General features: G+C 37.0%; 1 protein-coding gene across 2 annotated transcripts in view; it reads left to right on the top strand.

Moving 5' to 3' along the window:
* Window positions 1-16376, top strand: part of CTNNA2 (catenin alpha 2) — a 514224-nt gene that overhangs the window by 48901 nt on the left and 448947 nt on the right. For both annotated transcript variants that reach the window (XM_069796531.1, XM_069796522.1), the window contains exon 2: window positions 10308-10414. In XM_069796531.1, the coding sequence (XP_069652632.1) occupies window positions 10313-10414 (102 nt within the window). In that variant the 5' untranslated portion in view covers window positions 10308-10312. The remainder of the gene's footprint in view (window positions 1-10307; window positions 10415-16376) is intronic.

Raw genomic sequence — 16376 nt, 5'->3', positions numbered from 1 at the left:
TTCTTGTAAATTGTTCCCCATAAATGTTTTCCCTGTTTAAAAATATTTTTAAAGCTGTTTATTTCTATTAAGAACTTGTTTAATTTCAGCTTTCACTCACTGGATTTTAGTATACCTTGGTCTGGATTGAGGAGTCTGTTACATTAACTTCTTGGTTTTTATTTTTATAATCTCTTAGGTTCTCTTAATTAAAAATCTATAAATCTATGATAGCAACAGCAATTTTGTAACTGCTGTGTAATACTTTATTAACAGATTCAGGTGGCTACTTTTCCCATTGTTTCGTGAGAGGTTAATGTTGAATTGACAGCCTTACTCTGAGATCATTCTGTCTGCAAATTTTAAGCAAAGACACAAGGGTTTTTTTCCTACTTTTTTGGAATGTCTTCAGGACTCCACATATTAAGGAAAAATAAGGAAAAATCAAAATTAGTCCAAACGTATAATACATTAAAGAGAGGACAGGTGTTAGGAGGTCTGATCTCTCTCTTTACAGTATATTTTTCTAAAGTTGTGTGTAGGTTTTGGGAGAAACAGCTACTTTTTTTTTTTTTTGAAGTTATTTCCATTAAGCATATGTCATCTGCACTGTTATGGCTTTGCATGTCATCTTTTACATTAGAAATTGTATGTGTTCTCTGATTGTCTGCATTACTTCTTTTTGAATAAAGGACTGTTCTGAATAGGAAACACAGACCCTTCTTATCTTTAATTAAATTAATTTATTTGAGACTGTAATGGTGATGTAATTCTTATGCTACATTGTATTTCAGTACTTCTGAACTAACGAACTACAGTAAATCCTGTGAACACACAGCTGGGGAAGAGAAAAATTTTGGGGTATCATCATGGATGGCTGTCTGTGCATTGTGTTTTATTTAAAACATCCATCAGCATAAGAATAACATCAGGAAAAGTTTCACTAATAAGAGATCAAGCAGAATAAGCAATTTAGTTCTTATTCTTAAAATTTATTTCCATCATTACAGATTTTTACTTTGTTCTTTTTCTGGATTAGTGGAACAGAGGTAAATAATTATGGAATGGTATTTGTGGCTTCTATCAGAATATGAGGCCTATTTGGAACGGGTTTACTAGGAATAGAGCAACTTGCTTTAAGATGTTTAAAGAAAGAGCAGATTTAATGAACACAAGGTTAGATAGTAAATTTCTTTTAAGATTTTTAGGAATTTCTCAGAGGCAATTGGTGAACAGTTTGACAAATGCAGGTGTACCGCCAACAAGACAATATGCGCATCTAGAAGTTGGGGGAATGTTCAGAAAGGTTATTAATGGCCCTTAATATTAATTGCTGAGGCAAATGTCAGCTGTGCTCCCACTGGGCTTGCTTTGAAAACAATCCTGTTTAATGTGTTAATTATGGAGTTGGAAAATGGAACAGCTCCTTCTCCGTAGTATGGAAACTTGTAGACCTTACAAGGGCAAGGGGAGACTGTTGTCATCCAGTATGTCACAGTAAAATTATACAAGATTTGGGCTGGTTGTATCTGTAGTTCAGATAACTAAAAGATTCTGCTCAGTGCAAGAAAACAGCGTCACATCTGTCGGAACAAGAACAAAACCCTCTTAATTAAAATAATTAATACTTAGATAATTTAAAGCTTAATGAAGGAGAAAGACGCTTAGAGATGATATTAGCAGTATTGCTATTGTAATGAAACTAGCAGGGAAATAATCTCTTTAAAAAGCCAACCAAACCAAAAAAAGCGCAAAACCCCTTAAAGCTTTGACTCTCCGTAGGAAAAAATGTAAATTGTTTCATTTGAAGGTAGCAATGGTTGATCCTGTGGAATAAAGAGTTCTCTTTTGGAGAATTGAAGAAAAGCTGCAGGGAAATACAGAGGAGTGCTGGTTAAACCACGACAAGAGGTAAGGTGAATTGTAGTTTCCAAGTGTGAGGAACTGTTAACGGGATACTTCCAGCGAAAGGATGACCCCTACATGCAGAAGCTTGCAAAGTCATGGTTAGAGCCAAATTCAAGAACCTTTTTTTGAAGAACTGTTGGAATTTGAGATACAAATTCTGTGTTGCAAGGGGAGCAAACATGCATTAGTTTAAACCAAAGATGCTTAAGACTTCTCTGCTTTTGTATTAGTTTAAACCAAAGATGCTTAAGACTCCTCTGCTTTTGTAAAATGTACGCTGGTATTACTAGTGCCAGTTTAATACTGTGACTAAAAATAACAAGAGGTTAAGTAGATTTAGTGAATAGAAGTTTGGTGGTTTTTTTTGTGGTTTTTTTTTTGTTGTTTTACTGCAAGACGTAAGATTAATGTTTTCTTAAGAAGGAACAGAACTTGAAAAAAGTTTTGAAAAGTTACGGTTTTAATACTAAAAAAAGGAGGGTCATTTATGTAAATTGTTCATATCTACAGTAATCTAGATGTCTTATACAGGTATTACTTTGCTATATGTAGAAATTTGCAGTCATTTGTGGGGAAATATAACGGAGAGAGAATGCAGAGCATAAGATCTGCACCAAGGACCTGATTTAAAATCATTTGGTTTTTCTGGGCTTGCGATATGACCCTACGTGAACCAGCATCCCAGCAGCAGTGAGCTCAGAGCCTTTGATCACGTCCAGAAGTCTGTGAGAAGATTTTTATTAGGAGGCACTGAAGAGCTGTGTGAATACAGAGCGAATTGTGGAAAAATCTTTGGTTGTACAGAAGTGACTTGGCAATCTTTTGCTGCGGCTGGGCTCCCTTTTGGTATAGGTTCCTTAAAATCTTCACTTTCACTAAGCATTTTAAGAAACTCCCCTACCTTGACAGTAGAAGTTTTTTAGTGGACAAAAGCATGTTCTTATGAATAATGCAAGATAAATTATTTGAATATAGGAACTTAATGTATGGCTTTCAAGCATTTTCATTGCTTACTCATCTTGGAGTAAATTACCTTTCACATCAAGCAATTCTACTCCTAATGTTTGTTAGAGCAAACAAATGTGAATCTCCCCCTATTTTTCATCCTTCCTACTGATAGCCCTCCCCAAATCACCAGGTTGCTCATGGAGAACCAACCATTAGATTTTTAGCTGTCCTAAGAATTGGGTACTGTATCCAACATCCTCCTAGAGTGAGGATCTTCTGCGTAGTGAACTCCACACGAGAGTTGAATTCGTACTCCAGCTTCTTGTCCCAGTGTCCACAGATTGTCCTCACATTCATATTATAGTTTGTCTAAACCTTTGGAAATGGCCCTCTGAGGGACTGGACGCAGCTCAAAGGTGTGCGGGACCAAGCAGGGTGTAGGTTTGTACAACCACTGCCACACTGTGGGACCACGTTCCTCAGGAACAACTCGGGCAATACTGACAGTCCAAACAGATAGTTAATCCGTAGCTGTAGATATGTGAGCCTTGAAAGTAGAATTATTTTTCTAAGCCATACAGTAGATAAAAACATTTTGGACATTGCACATCGCTAGGCTTTGCGCAGAATTTTGAAGCGCATTATCACTGCTTTTAGTTAAAGTAGAAGAGGGAGGTCAGGCGGGTGGGTGTAGGAGGAACCTTTCTGTTACGCTGACCCTTACGCTGCAGTTTGCACCTTCCCTGCGAGTTCTTCGTGGCCTCTTTGATTTCTGGAGGCAATTTTCCCTTCCGGCTCAGTCAGGTCTTGGTGTAGGCAGTTGCCTCCAAGACTGAGCTGGTTAATGTGACTGAAAAGTGTGAATGACTCAGCCATTGCCTTTTTATAGCTTTCTGTTTCTGTGTCAGGGCACCACATGGTCACAGTCCCACTGGCTTTGTTACCAAGGTAATCCTCCCCTTGTCAAGGCCTTTTTCCTCCTTATTTAATGGTTTGTTGCCTAGAAGTCTGAGTTTGCATAATGGGCTGCTTCCATTTAAGAACTTTGGTTTTGAGGCCAGACCAGAATCTCAACCCAACGTGGAGGTGGAGGGTTAGCAGAAGAGGAGAGGGCTGTGAATCCAAAAGGAAGTTGAGAGCTTAGAAAAGCTCAAATTAAAAATTCTCTGCGTGGTTAAGCTTGGGAGTGGGGCCTAAAGGTTTATTTTGGCTTGTTTTTTCCTGCCTAAGTTCTAGGAAAGAAGAGAGAAGAGTCACATTTATGAAACAAAATAAACAAGTATGTGAAAAACTTGCTGTTCAAACATGCCGAGACAGATATTCCTCTAAACCATCCTGCTCCATTTTTATTTTTTATTTTTTATTTTTTTTTTATAAAGCAGGGTGATGGGAACTGCCCATGTCAACTGTGATCCTTTCAGCCAGACCTGCTGGAGGGTGTACTGGGCTGTCATTGACTAAAGATAGGTGCTTCTATCTGTAGAAAGGGATGTTATCTATTCCCTTTTCCATTGCTCTTTTACTCCTCGTTGTTAGTCTCTGTTCTCTTAGCATTTTCCCTTTGTTTCCCTTCTTTGCAATTGTTACTCAGTCATTCTTCTCTGTGTCCTTCTGTCTCTACTTTTATTCTTCCATTAGTAGAGACAGAGAATGGGCAAATGGATTGAGAATAACGTTGGAAACCGGGCTCCCGGGCTCCCTTGAATATCGGAGCTCTTGCAACGGCACTTTACGCTGCTCAGGTCAGATCACAAGGTACGTCTGCATTGCTCAATACTGCAGATAAATGTAAGGTAACAGCAGAATCTCAGCTCTGTATACCACCAGGTATCACTGCAGTCCTCTGCCAGCCAGATCAGCCAAGTGGTGGGGTTCCTAGGACTGTGTGCATTGCTAGTATTTCTGATGTCTGAGCTAGTTTGTCTTGTGCTCCAGCCTGCCCTGTTCCCACACGGGGTAATTCAGAGCCAGCTTGTGCATCTCTAATGTCACGCTGTTATACTCTGTAGGCATACTCAAGGATATAACGATTCAAGTATTTAGATCTCTAGCTCCCACTGAAGCACATAAACGTGTCTGCGAAGTCAGAATTTTTCTGTATCTGTCTCAAGAGATTGTGTATCCTGCTGCAAGGAATTCCATATTCTTCACATAAGTCTGTCTCTGTGTAGAGAGGTGTTTGTTTTGACATGGTTCTCAGTCTAGGGATGCAAACCAAGAAAGCGCAGACTGTTTGACATTCGGTTTCTCAGTCATCTTAAATGAGTTTGTGTCCACGCTGGTGCTGAAGAAGCAGTCCTGTCCTGCCCTTCACCTCTGCTGCCAGATTCGGAGCTTTGTTTGTTACTGGTGCTGTCGTGCATGCGGATCCAAAGTCAGGCAGGGAACTGAAAACTCGGCTTTCTTCTGTAGGATTAGTTTGTGTTCAACCAGGTTATGTTCTTGATGGAATTCATAGCACTGTTACAAAGTGCAAAGGATAGAAATATGCAGGAAGATCTGAACTGGCCTCTCCGCTGTGGAAGATCAGGCCGGTTTAAAGCACGTGTGGCCATGCCCCATGAGTTTTGACATGGGAACTGTAACCCAAGATGGTAATTGATGTGGGAGAATCATTTGTAAATCGTACTTTTTTTTTTTTTTAATGGTCCATATAAATCCCTTGAAGTATTAGGGCTATTATAAATTTAGTATTTGGAAACAAGGGCTGAATTATTATTATTTTGCCTTTTGCCTCCTCTCAACTTACTGACTTTCTGCCTTGCTGGACATCTTTCCTTCTCACCAATTGAGATGATTTTTTGCCTTCCAGTAGCAGATATACTGTTGGAAGTACAGACTTGTGCTGCTACTATTGCCAATCTAGTCTTGCCACGAGATTAATCCTACAGATTTGCTATGAATCAGGTAGAATGGGTTCTTAATTTATACAGTATGAAATGTTTAGCATCTGTTTTTCATGTCTGCAGCATTCTGCATTGCAGATGTGAACTGGACTAACTGCTGGAGGCCTGTTCTAGTCTGGCAATGTTTATATTTGTAAAAAAATTATCAGTTTGCTCCAGCAAATGCTGCTTTTGGTCATGTAGAGTTAAAATATTTTTACTGTTACATTTAATTTGCAGCATAGAAATGAGATGCACTGTCGCTTGTGAGCAGCTTTTGACCATCAGAATGCACATCTGTTTAAGTCGCAAGGAAAGCGGATCGATTGTAGAGGAAAACAGTATGTTGTAGTGTGATAGATAAACAAGTAATTTCAAATGCAGGATATTTTGGTTTTGTAGAAGTTTCCAAAAAATAAAACTCTGCTGTGTGGAAAGGTTGGTGATAAGGGTGGTTGTGGGGTTAGACTTTTGGTGACTGTTATGTTAGTGAAGAATTCCACTGACATGGAATTTGGCTGTAATATAGGCATGCACTCTAATGATTTGTTGACTAAAGTAAATACTTATTTTCTTTACAGATAGGCTTTGAAGACAGACTGCCTAAACAAATGTTCACATTGAATGATAGTTGCCAGACTGGGTAGAGACATTTCTGTGTTGCTGTATTTATGAAAAACTAAAAGCTTAAAACAAGAGACAGACATATTTTGGCACAAGCCCAAGGAGGAAAAAGCAGAGTTAGGCAATAGAATTCCTTAAATACATTCTTGAAAAAATGAGGAGTGAGTTTCAGGATTAGGATGGCAATCATCTGTATACTTCTTTAGCAGTATTATTACAGTGCTATTAACATACTTTCCTTATTTAATAATATCAAATTTCAAATTCAGACTTAATGATCACACTCTGCCAGTGGATAATATATGTGAGCAACAGAGATTAAGTTTCACTAAAACTTTCTGCTAAAAATGTTTTCTTAACTCTGCAATGATAAAAACACCATGTGAACTTTAATTCGATGAGATTTACCCCAAAGAACAATCAGTACATGTTTCTAAATTACAGAGGTTGGAACTTGGATGAGAAACCTAATTTCACATTTTGAAGAAAGAATGGACTGTTTTCCAAGTATGTTGCTGAGAATTTAAAAAATGACAATGAGTTGGAAACTACAGGGGAAGGCAAAAAAAAATAAGCTACTTAAGAAAACAGTGGATACAAGTCTAGTCTAGAAGGTAATAGGAAAGGAGATCTCTTTTACTTATGGCTATTACTTTTTTCTTCTATTTATCATAATACACTTTTATCTTTATATGAAAAATGCTAAGGGATGCTATTATCCTCTGCTCACACAGGTTATCTTCCTCAAAGGTAATGCACAACCCCAAGCCAGGTGTAAGCTATGAAGCAATTTATGTTTTCAGTGGAGTACTTAAAGCTAATTGTTTGGGGAATGTTTGGTCAAATAGTCATAAGATATGGTTAGCATCCTTTCCTTTATCTAAGTGAGCAGTCCCCATTCACCTGTTCAGTCTAGGAAGATCACTGTAGAAATGGTAAGAAGGAAATTTTCCATGTATTCATATACATACACTTGGGCAGGTAGCTTCTTTTTAGTTTTTTGTCATTTAAAATTGCTATTGTGACAGCAGCTGGAGAAATGTTGAGGAAAATGCACTAATTTGACTTTTTAATTTTACATACTTGCCTTTGTGGTGTAGATTTTACTGCAAATGAAAAACTTTTTTATAGGTTTTTAATAAGGCTTTTCCTTTATAGTTGAAAGCATTGCTCACCCTTTCATATTGAATTTTGGAGGATATTTTTTTCTGTTTCTTAGTAAAGGCTGAAATTGAGGCAGTATTGTGATTGAAACAACTGATCATCCAGGTTATCTTTGGTGTCACCTGTACGATTGCTGTCCACTGAAATAAGTTTGCTTTTGTAGGCTTTAGACTATGTTACTGCTTTGAATATATTTTTGTATAATGAGAGGTGTATGTTTGAGTAGCCATGTTAATAGTTAGTGAGGAAAAGCCTGCTTATTAAAAAGAAAGAAACTGTATTTGACACATTTAAAAGTATCATAACTCATAAATTATTGACTAGAATAATTGTCTACTTAAAACTTACTTTTTGAATAGAGGCCAACTGGAGTAGCAACCATCTTTATATATAAAAGAAACAGATTCTGAAAGATGATTAAACGTTGTCTGTTAGAAAAATGAGGATAGCTCCCGCATTAACCATGTCTACAGCAACTAGAAACTGTCTCATAGTTTTCTTTAATCACATGTATGGGTGTTTTCAGCATTGTAAAATATGGAGCCTAATGATTTTTTGCAGAAGAGTGGAAATTGAATAACTAATTTTAGCACACACTAGATATTATTAGATAATTCTGCTACCAAATGTTTGCAAATGAGAGAAGGCTGAGGCTGTTTTTATATGTGATTTATAAATACATTGATTAGGGAGTTCTGATATGCCTCACTTTCTGAGCAAGTATTTTAAGTTGTCTGCTAGTAACACAGTGAAAATCTTCTGCAGACTATGAATGAATTTTGCATAGACTCACTAGCCTGTTAATTTTGAGCGATAGTAATTAGTCAAGACATTCTCCTAAATAAAGCAGTGGAACTTATTTTGTACATACTAGATAGTGTTGCTAAGTACTGAACACGTACCTTATTCAATTAAGGTTTATGAAGTGGCTTGTTGTTCAAGAAGCAGTAGCTGGACTTCTGATTTTGTTCGCTGACTTGTGTTTTGGTTTCTTATTGCTGAAATTAGCTTGTCAGTTAAACATAGTTTTCTGGAGAAAACAATTTTAAATGTTTGGGATATTATATACAGAGGGCTTGATTTAGATCTCACTTACACAATGTATAATATGATATTATTGGTTTATCTTTCCCTGCTAGAGTTCTCATGGTGTTCTGGGTATATGGGATTTTTACTTCTTTATTTTAATTTTAAAATAAAGGGAAATACTTAAACCAGAATTATTGAAAATGAATATTTTTTTTATCAATTTTTTCTATGTCTCCTTTTTTTTCTGGACAAGTTAGTTTATATGTGGTGTTGCTTGTCACCAAATATGTATATCACTTTCAAGTTCAATGAGGTGCATTGTATGTCTCTTACAACCTGACAGCTGGATTTTTCTGTATCTGGAATTTAAAAAATGAAGTCAACTGCCTTGAAAATTTTATGAAAACCTGAAATGGCAAGTAAAATGACAGCAACTTGCTGTTGCCTTTGTTTTAGGCCTTGTTTAAGCTTTCAAGCCTAAGATGGTCTGGCGAATCCTTTTTGTTTTTAAATGAGTACTACCATTTTTGGTGCAAAATTAAGAAATCCTGAATACAGTGGGGAAGTTTTACTCAAAAAGCTGAAGAGGCTTGTTGAATTTGTTGTAATCCGTGTGTTGGTGGGTTGACCTTGGCTGGCTGTCAAGTGCCCACCAAGCCACTCTCTCGCTCCCCATCCTCAACAGGACAAGGGGGAGAAAATACGATGAAAAACTCATAAGTGGAGATAAAGACAGGGTGATCATTTACCAATTACCATCATGGCCAAAACAGACTTGACTTGGGGAAAATTAATTTAATTTATTGTCAATTAAAATAGAGTTGGATCGTGAGGAAAAAAAAAGACAATCTGAACCACCTTTCCCCACCCTCACTTTTTCCAAGTCTCAACTTCTTTGTTCCTGACTCTTCTACTTCCTCTCCAATCCCACCCCGAGCGGTGCGGGGGGAACGGGGAATGGGGGTTGCAGTCAGTTTATAACGCTTTGTCTCCGTCGCCCCTTCCTCGCACTTTTCCCCTGCTCCGGTGTGGGTCTTCTCTGTGAGCTGCAGTCCTTCAGGATAAACCTGCTCCTACATGTGCTCTCTATGGGATGCGGGTCCTTCAGGACATATCCATCTGCTGTGGGGTTGGGTACTCCATGGCCTGCAGTAAGATCTGCTCCGAGGTGGTCCTCCATGGGCTGCAGGGAAATACCAGCTTCACCATGGTCTTCTCCACGGGCTGCAGGGGAATCTCTGCTCCGGTGGCTGGAGCATCTCCTTCTCCAACTTTGGGGTTTGCGGGATTCTTTCTCACACTTTCTTTACCTCACTCCTCACACTACCAGGCAGTGTTTTGTGATTTCTTCAATGTTTTTTCCCAGAGGTGTCACCAGCATCGGGGATGGGCTCAGCTGTGTCCTGTGGTGGGTCTGTGCTGTGGCCAGCATGGGGCAGCCCCTGGCTTCTTCTCAGAAAGCCCACTTTGCAGCCCCCCCCCCACTACCAAAACACCCAATACAACATGTATGCAGCATGATAGGGTATCTATTCTTGAGGGGGATAGGAGGGAAAAAAATTCTGACTATAAATGTTTAAGCACTCGGTGGATGTGGCAGTGGTGCACCTGGGAGTACTTGGGAGTAGAGGAACACCGGCAAGATTATGGAGAAGTATTTTGTATGTGAACAGGAACAGCGTATATGCTATTCGCTAAATAAATTAAATACAGTATTTGGATATTACACTAATAATTTTCACGGATGTTGTGTAATCTTGTCTGTTCTAGGGAGTATGACTTCTGCAACATCACCTATCATTTTGAAATGGGACCCCAAAAGTTTGGAAATCAGGACTCTCACAGTAGAGAGGCTATTGGAGCCACTCGTTACCCAGGCAAGTATCTTTGATTTGTTTTGCTTCTTCCTTTTAGCCTGATGCTGTATTTACTCATTTTACGTAATTATCTTAATAACCTTTGATAATAAAAACTTGAACAGTTTTTGTTCATTATCTCTAGTGGAAAGCTCTGTTCAAAGATGTTTAGAAGTTCTTGTCCTAAATAATTTATAGTCTCAAAGCATGAGCAGGAATACAGTAGCAACAACTATTTACTTATGTTTGTCTTTTAAAAGCAGTTTAGAAATTTATGAAACAGTCAATTTAAGACAGGGATCTGACTGAGTACATACCCTTGGTTTGTTATTATACCATGGAAGATGGGTTCACATTAAAAACAAACAAAACCAACCAACCAACCGAATTAAAGAAAATATTAAAACCTCTTTCATTTCATGCTGTGATCGATTAGGAGTGTATGCTTAACCAGTTATCTTTCAACTGAGTCAAATTTGCTAATAGAACCTAAAACATTGTCCAATGGTCTAAAAAAAGCAAGATGAAAGTGATGTTAGGTAACATGTATAATTTATATATTAGTGTTATCCAGCTTTTAACCAGGTAGACCAGTTTCTTTATCATCAGAGAAAACCTTTGCATGTCTGTGCATATCAGGTTTCCTGTGTCTGAACAAATTTACGTGTGCTGTGAGTGCACGCACAGGGGCAGGAGCTGTGCGGTCCGGAGAAATATGACAGTAGACATCAAACTTCTGTCCTCATCCGTACGATTTGCTGAGCCCGTGGCCTGGTGCCTTTGTGTCCCTGAGTTGCCATTAGTAATGGGGAACTGGTTGCATGATTTTTTCCTAGTAAGCTTCAAAATGCGTAGCTCCATTGTTTAAAATACACACACAAGTAGTTTTTCTTCTAGGAATGCTCATTATATTAAAAATGAATGCCAGCTAACCCCATCTGTCCATCCACCTGTTACTAATAATTTTCTCATAGACATCGTGGATCTTGAGATTGGTCTGCTGGATAGAAATGTAGGCCTTCTTTTGAGTGTGAGACCAGGCTTGATGTTTTTGTTTTCAGAATGAAACAGAGATAAAATGTAAATCGCTACTCCTTTAATTCCCCCAAAATGATGTCTCTGTATGGTTTCTGTGCTCCCTACAGCGAGTCACTTTCCAAAGAAATTACACCTATTCTTTCTGTGTTTTAGGAAAAAAATTACATTATCTTTCTACAAATTATTCTGGACATGAAAGTCTCTAACAATGTACACAACTTTACAGACTCAAAGGCAGAGATATCTGTTTCATTTCACATAGCTGGTGATATCATGGTAATTAACTTTTCTTTATAGACTTTGGTAATTTTGTTGTTGATATGGAAGACGGACCAAAATCCTAAATTCATTTTGATACCAACTGAAAACGAGGTTATGAGCTCTCTGTTATTCTGATGCTGGTGTTGGCATAGGAAATTAAGCTGCTGTGAACCATGATCTATTGTGAAAAAAACAAATTACTGAGTCTTCTGCGTGTGAATTCCCTGTTTTCCTTTCACTTTGTTTTATTTTCCAACACCTTTCCCAGAAAAGAGAATACATCAGCCAAGAAGTGAAAGTACCATTGTAATTTCACAGTTTCTCAAGTTGTTTGGGTTAACTTTTGGTTTAGCTAGAGCTATGTTTGATAGAATGCCTCAACAAATGTAAATAAAGAAATTACAAGTTGAACTACATGGATTTCTTCCATGGTGGAAACTAAGGTGCCCAAGATCCTTACTTTCGTATTTTGATGAGGAGCAATGTATTTCTATTTTAGTAGTATGTCAAGAAGACTAGAGAAAATAAAGTGCAGTCAGGAGGGGGTAGAGAAATGTTGGGATATTGTTTTATTCAATTTTTATGAATATTTCTGTTCCGATTTCTTCATTTCATAGGTTTCTAGATAGTATGGACATATAAAAACCCCTTTTGAATATGTAATTTAATTTGTCATATTAGAGAAATAAGTAGTATTGCTTATTTTCCTCTACTTTGAATCCACTAAAGTATGGTTGACTACAGCATGTTTTTGTGAGCTGCACAAACGTAATCACGAAAGCTTCAAGTGATGAGAAATGTGCTACCTTCCGATTGTGTTTATCTGTTGCGTTTTTAGCTTAAGTTATTCAGCTGCTTTTTCTGTTTTTCTCAGATAAGTTAACGATCATCCCAGTTTAAAGGCTTTTCTTTTTTCTGCTTAAAATTGCATATACAGTCTGGTCACGTCAAGATTAGTATCTCGTTTACCTGCTTGGGCTTAGATTGCGATCTGCCTATGCAGTGACAACCTCCACAAGACACCATGTGCACATTCCACATGCAAAGATTTGGATCGCCTTAAAAAGTTTCAAAGCGCTTTCCTTCCTAAAGAGAACATCTAATTTGAAAGTTTATCTTGGCAAATAAATAAATACATAAATATTTAATCCCTGTTCAGTTTGAACTCTGAAGTCCACTGTAGATTCATAAGAGCTGCTTAACTCAGAAATCGTAGAGAAGTGAAGTTCTTCCATAAGTCATTAAAAATAGGTCACTGGATAGAAGAGACAGATTTAATGGCCACAAAATGCAACAGAACTGTGCTGCACAAGTTCCTGAGCAACCTGATCTGTCTTTGTAGGCAGCCCTACTTTGACCAGGAGTTAGGTGTAGATGACGTCCTGAGGTCCCATACAGCCACAATTTGTCTGCTTCTGTGATTTCTAGCACCACCAAGACAAATCCATGTTTTATTTTGGCATTCACACCTGAATATTTAGCGTACCTTCTTGTTTTCCAAGCTGTCTATGGTTTTGGAGAATGCGTGAAAAAACAGAAATGGTTGTACGCAATCTTTGGGCTCCAAAAATGCTAATCAAGCCTTTTGTATCTGTGCGTGTGTGTGTGTGTGGGAGGATTTAGGCTCTGAACTCAGTGTATATATATAAGCACACGAGTGACAGATTTTCCAATGGTGCTGCATCCACTGATTTCTACTGAAATTTTGGCTAATAATACAGAAATACGACGTGGATTTGAAAAAGAACACCTCAGTGAGTCAGGAGAATGGTGCATTAAAACTGAATTTTAGACAAGCTCATTAGTGTTCCAGATGAGAAAATATGGATAACCTATGAATTGATTTGGAAGAAATTATAAGACAGGAAGGTTGTCTGAGCTCGAGGCAAAAAAAAAAAAAAAAAAAAAAAAATCCATTAACTGATCATGAGAATGCATTAGAAATGACAGAATTGCATTTATTCTAGGAAGCCCACTACCAAACTAATTAAAACTTTCCCTGGTTGTCAGAGATGTAAGAGTCTTGGAGCTTGCTGGGGTACCCATTTCCCCAGTGCTTGTCATGTTTAAAGAGTAACAGATATGCCGTGCCGCATGTCTTTTATCATATTACCATTATTGAGATTTTATAAGAAATGTGGGATTGAAAAATTTATTAGAATTTCTGTTCTCAACAATATTGAATTTAATAATTGAAATATGTTTCTTTTGTCTGGCTTCAATGTCACAATTAGCTAAAAATAGAAGGTAATTGTATTTCTTGCTAGTTTTGTTTTCCGAGAGTTTATAACAGCTAACCTTTTTTACTGTAAATCTTGTAATTTTTAATTCTATGAAATTTTTATAAGGAGATGTATAACTGAAATATCTCCTCAAGGGTTACTGCCTCTTATTCTCACCTTCATGCATAGTAAACCAAATGAATTACAATTTTATTTGTTAGACTGTGGATGGTTTTCATAAGAAAAAAGAATTACATTTTTAGGAAGGGCTTAACTGCCATTACATAATATTTTATGTGTAGCTGGAAAATAGCACTTGTGGAGGTCGCCGTGAGGACTTGTTTGGGGTTTTTTTTGCTTTTTTTTTGTTTTTCTGGTGGTTTTGTGTAATAATTAAATACAAATATGAATAAAAGTTATATATGTTAAGGAGAGAAAAAAAACAAACCACCACCAAAACTGAACTGTAAACCAGGAACATCAATGCAATTTTTTTTGGAAAAACACCAAAAATACTCATGTGTGAGCACATGGATGAAAAGATGGAGCTCTATATAATTTTTGAAGATAAGATTTGCTCTTCTAATGAGATTTCAATTTTCTAGTGTCAATCTGTGGTTTTTGTTAGTTTTTCCTAGGTATTTTAAATAGCAGTGTGGCTGGTTTACAAATGTGCTTTTATTACCAGAGCCATGCAGCAGTTGTGCCTTTTAGGATCTTTAAATTTTTAGATTATTATGTATTATTACAGAATTTTAACAATAACACAAATAATGGTGAGTGTTCCTGTTGCAGATTTTTCATGACTGATTATGTTTTCCTTCACTATGACACATTTTTGTCCTAGATTTGCTGTGAAGGGACAATTCTGAATTGCACTGCATGTTGGTTTTTTTTTCCCAATAAATTTAAGATGCCCATTACAGTAGCTTAGAATGAAACAATAGTATGTCATAAGGCAGACAAAAATAATTGATTAATGATTTTGCATTTTTTTTGTATATAGTATCACACAGTAAAATTAAGTGCATGCATCTATAAAATAAACAAGTCATTAGATAAAATTCCAAGTAGTTTTAATTAGTGCAATTTATTTAGAAAATCATAATAATTATGGCTGCTGTTATACTTCATGAACTTGTGCCTAATCTAATCCCTTGTGCACTGTATTTGGAAAATGGACCAATTTCTATTTTGCCATGAGAAATATAAATATATTCCCAACCATTCCAGTTAATCGGCTATTATTTATATTCAGCGTACCTTGGTTTTATTGCACTTGAAACCTAAATCTGGTGTGCTAACTAATCTCCACAGGAAATATATTATTAATTACTATTGTCAGGGAGCTGCACCTGAACCACACCTACGCACATACACAAGCGGCTTTCCTTTTGCAGGATTTGTGAATATGTATGGATGTTTCAAACAATTTTGAGAAAAGTCGAGTAGCTGGTAACGGAGCACTGTATGCCTGATACACATTCCACCTGTTCTAGTAATTTTGCAGAATTTTTGAGCAATTTCTCTATCTGAGAGCTGGATTCAGCTGAACTCATCTTCAAGACAGACCTAAGGAAAAATGAAGTTTTAAAACTTGTCTAGCCATTTTCCTAACCGTATTCTTTTCTTGCATACGGTTTTCTTGCAACTCTTTCATGGAATAGTTTTCAGAAGTGGTGTTCTTGCCCAGGATTTCCAAACTCTAAGCAAGAAGATCAAACTAATGTGAATAATTACTGTAATATCTTCCTTCTACTTGTGTCCTTGAAGACGTATAGCAGGATGCAGTGAAGCAGAGCTGAGCCTTTTTCTGTCCTCAAACATACTACTCAGCAGGTTCTTAACAATCCTGTTGATTTAATTGGGGTTGTTGCTGGAGAAGGGGAACATCTAAAGGTTTTGAGGGAAAATTGGCTTTGGTTGCATTTTTAGTTGATTCTTTTCAGTTTGCTTGAAAAGCATTTACATGTTTTGTTTTTTTCAGAATATCTTGTGCGCTACATGCCACTTCCAAAAATTCTCACAGTCAACAAATGTATTGGCTAGTTACAGTCTTGTTCTTTTACGTCAAAAATGCTAATTAAAGCAGGATAGGTATATCAGCTTATGTTTAAAAAGATGGCTGCATAGTTGAAAGCTGGTGGCCTTGTTAGAAAAGTATTAATGGATTTTTATTGTGGCTGATAAGCAATTTCTTGTTGGTATCATAAACTTATACTTACTGAAAATTTGACATGTGTTTTTTTGGTGGTTAAAATAAAAGACTTCAAAATTATTGCAGCATATATAACTGCTGATATAATAATTTATATAACTAGAATAGTTCTAAGTCTAGGATATTTTTGTAATGTAATTGAGTGCTTTAACAGGGGGTTAACTTAAACGAAATGCTTTTAATATCACCAAATGTATTAAAAATAAATAATGTCAGTCACATACTGTATGAGCAGGGCGTTGGT

Source organism: Haliaeetus albicilla, chromosome 1 (genome assembly GCF_947461875.1).
Source record: "Haliaeetus albicilla chromosome 1, bHalAlb1.1, whole genome shotgun sequence".
NCBI classification, from domain to species: domain Eukaryota; kingdom Metazoa; phylum Chordata; class Aves; order Accipitriformes; family Accipitridae; genus Haliaeetus; species Haliaeetus albicilla.
Note: the sequence above shows the minus strand (reverse complement) of the source record. Positions and strands in the feature narration are given on the sequence as shown.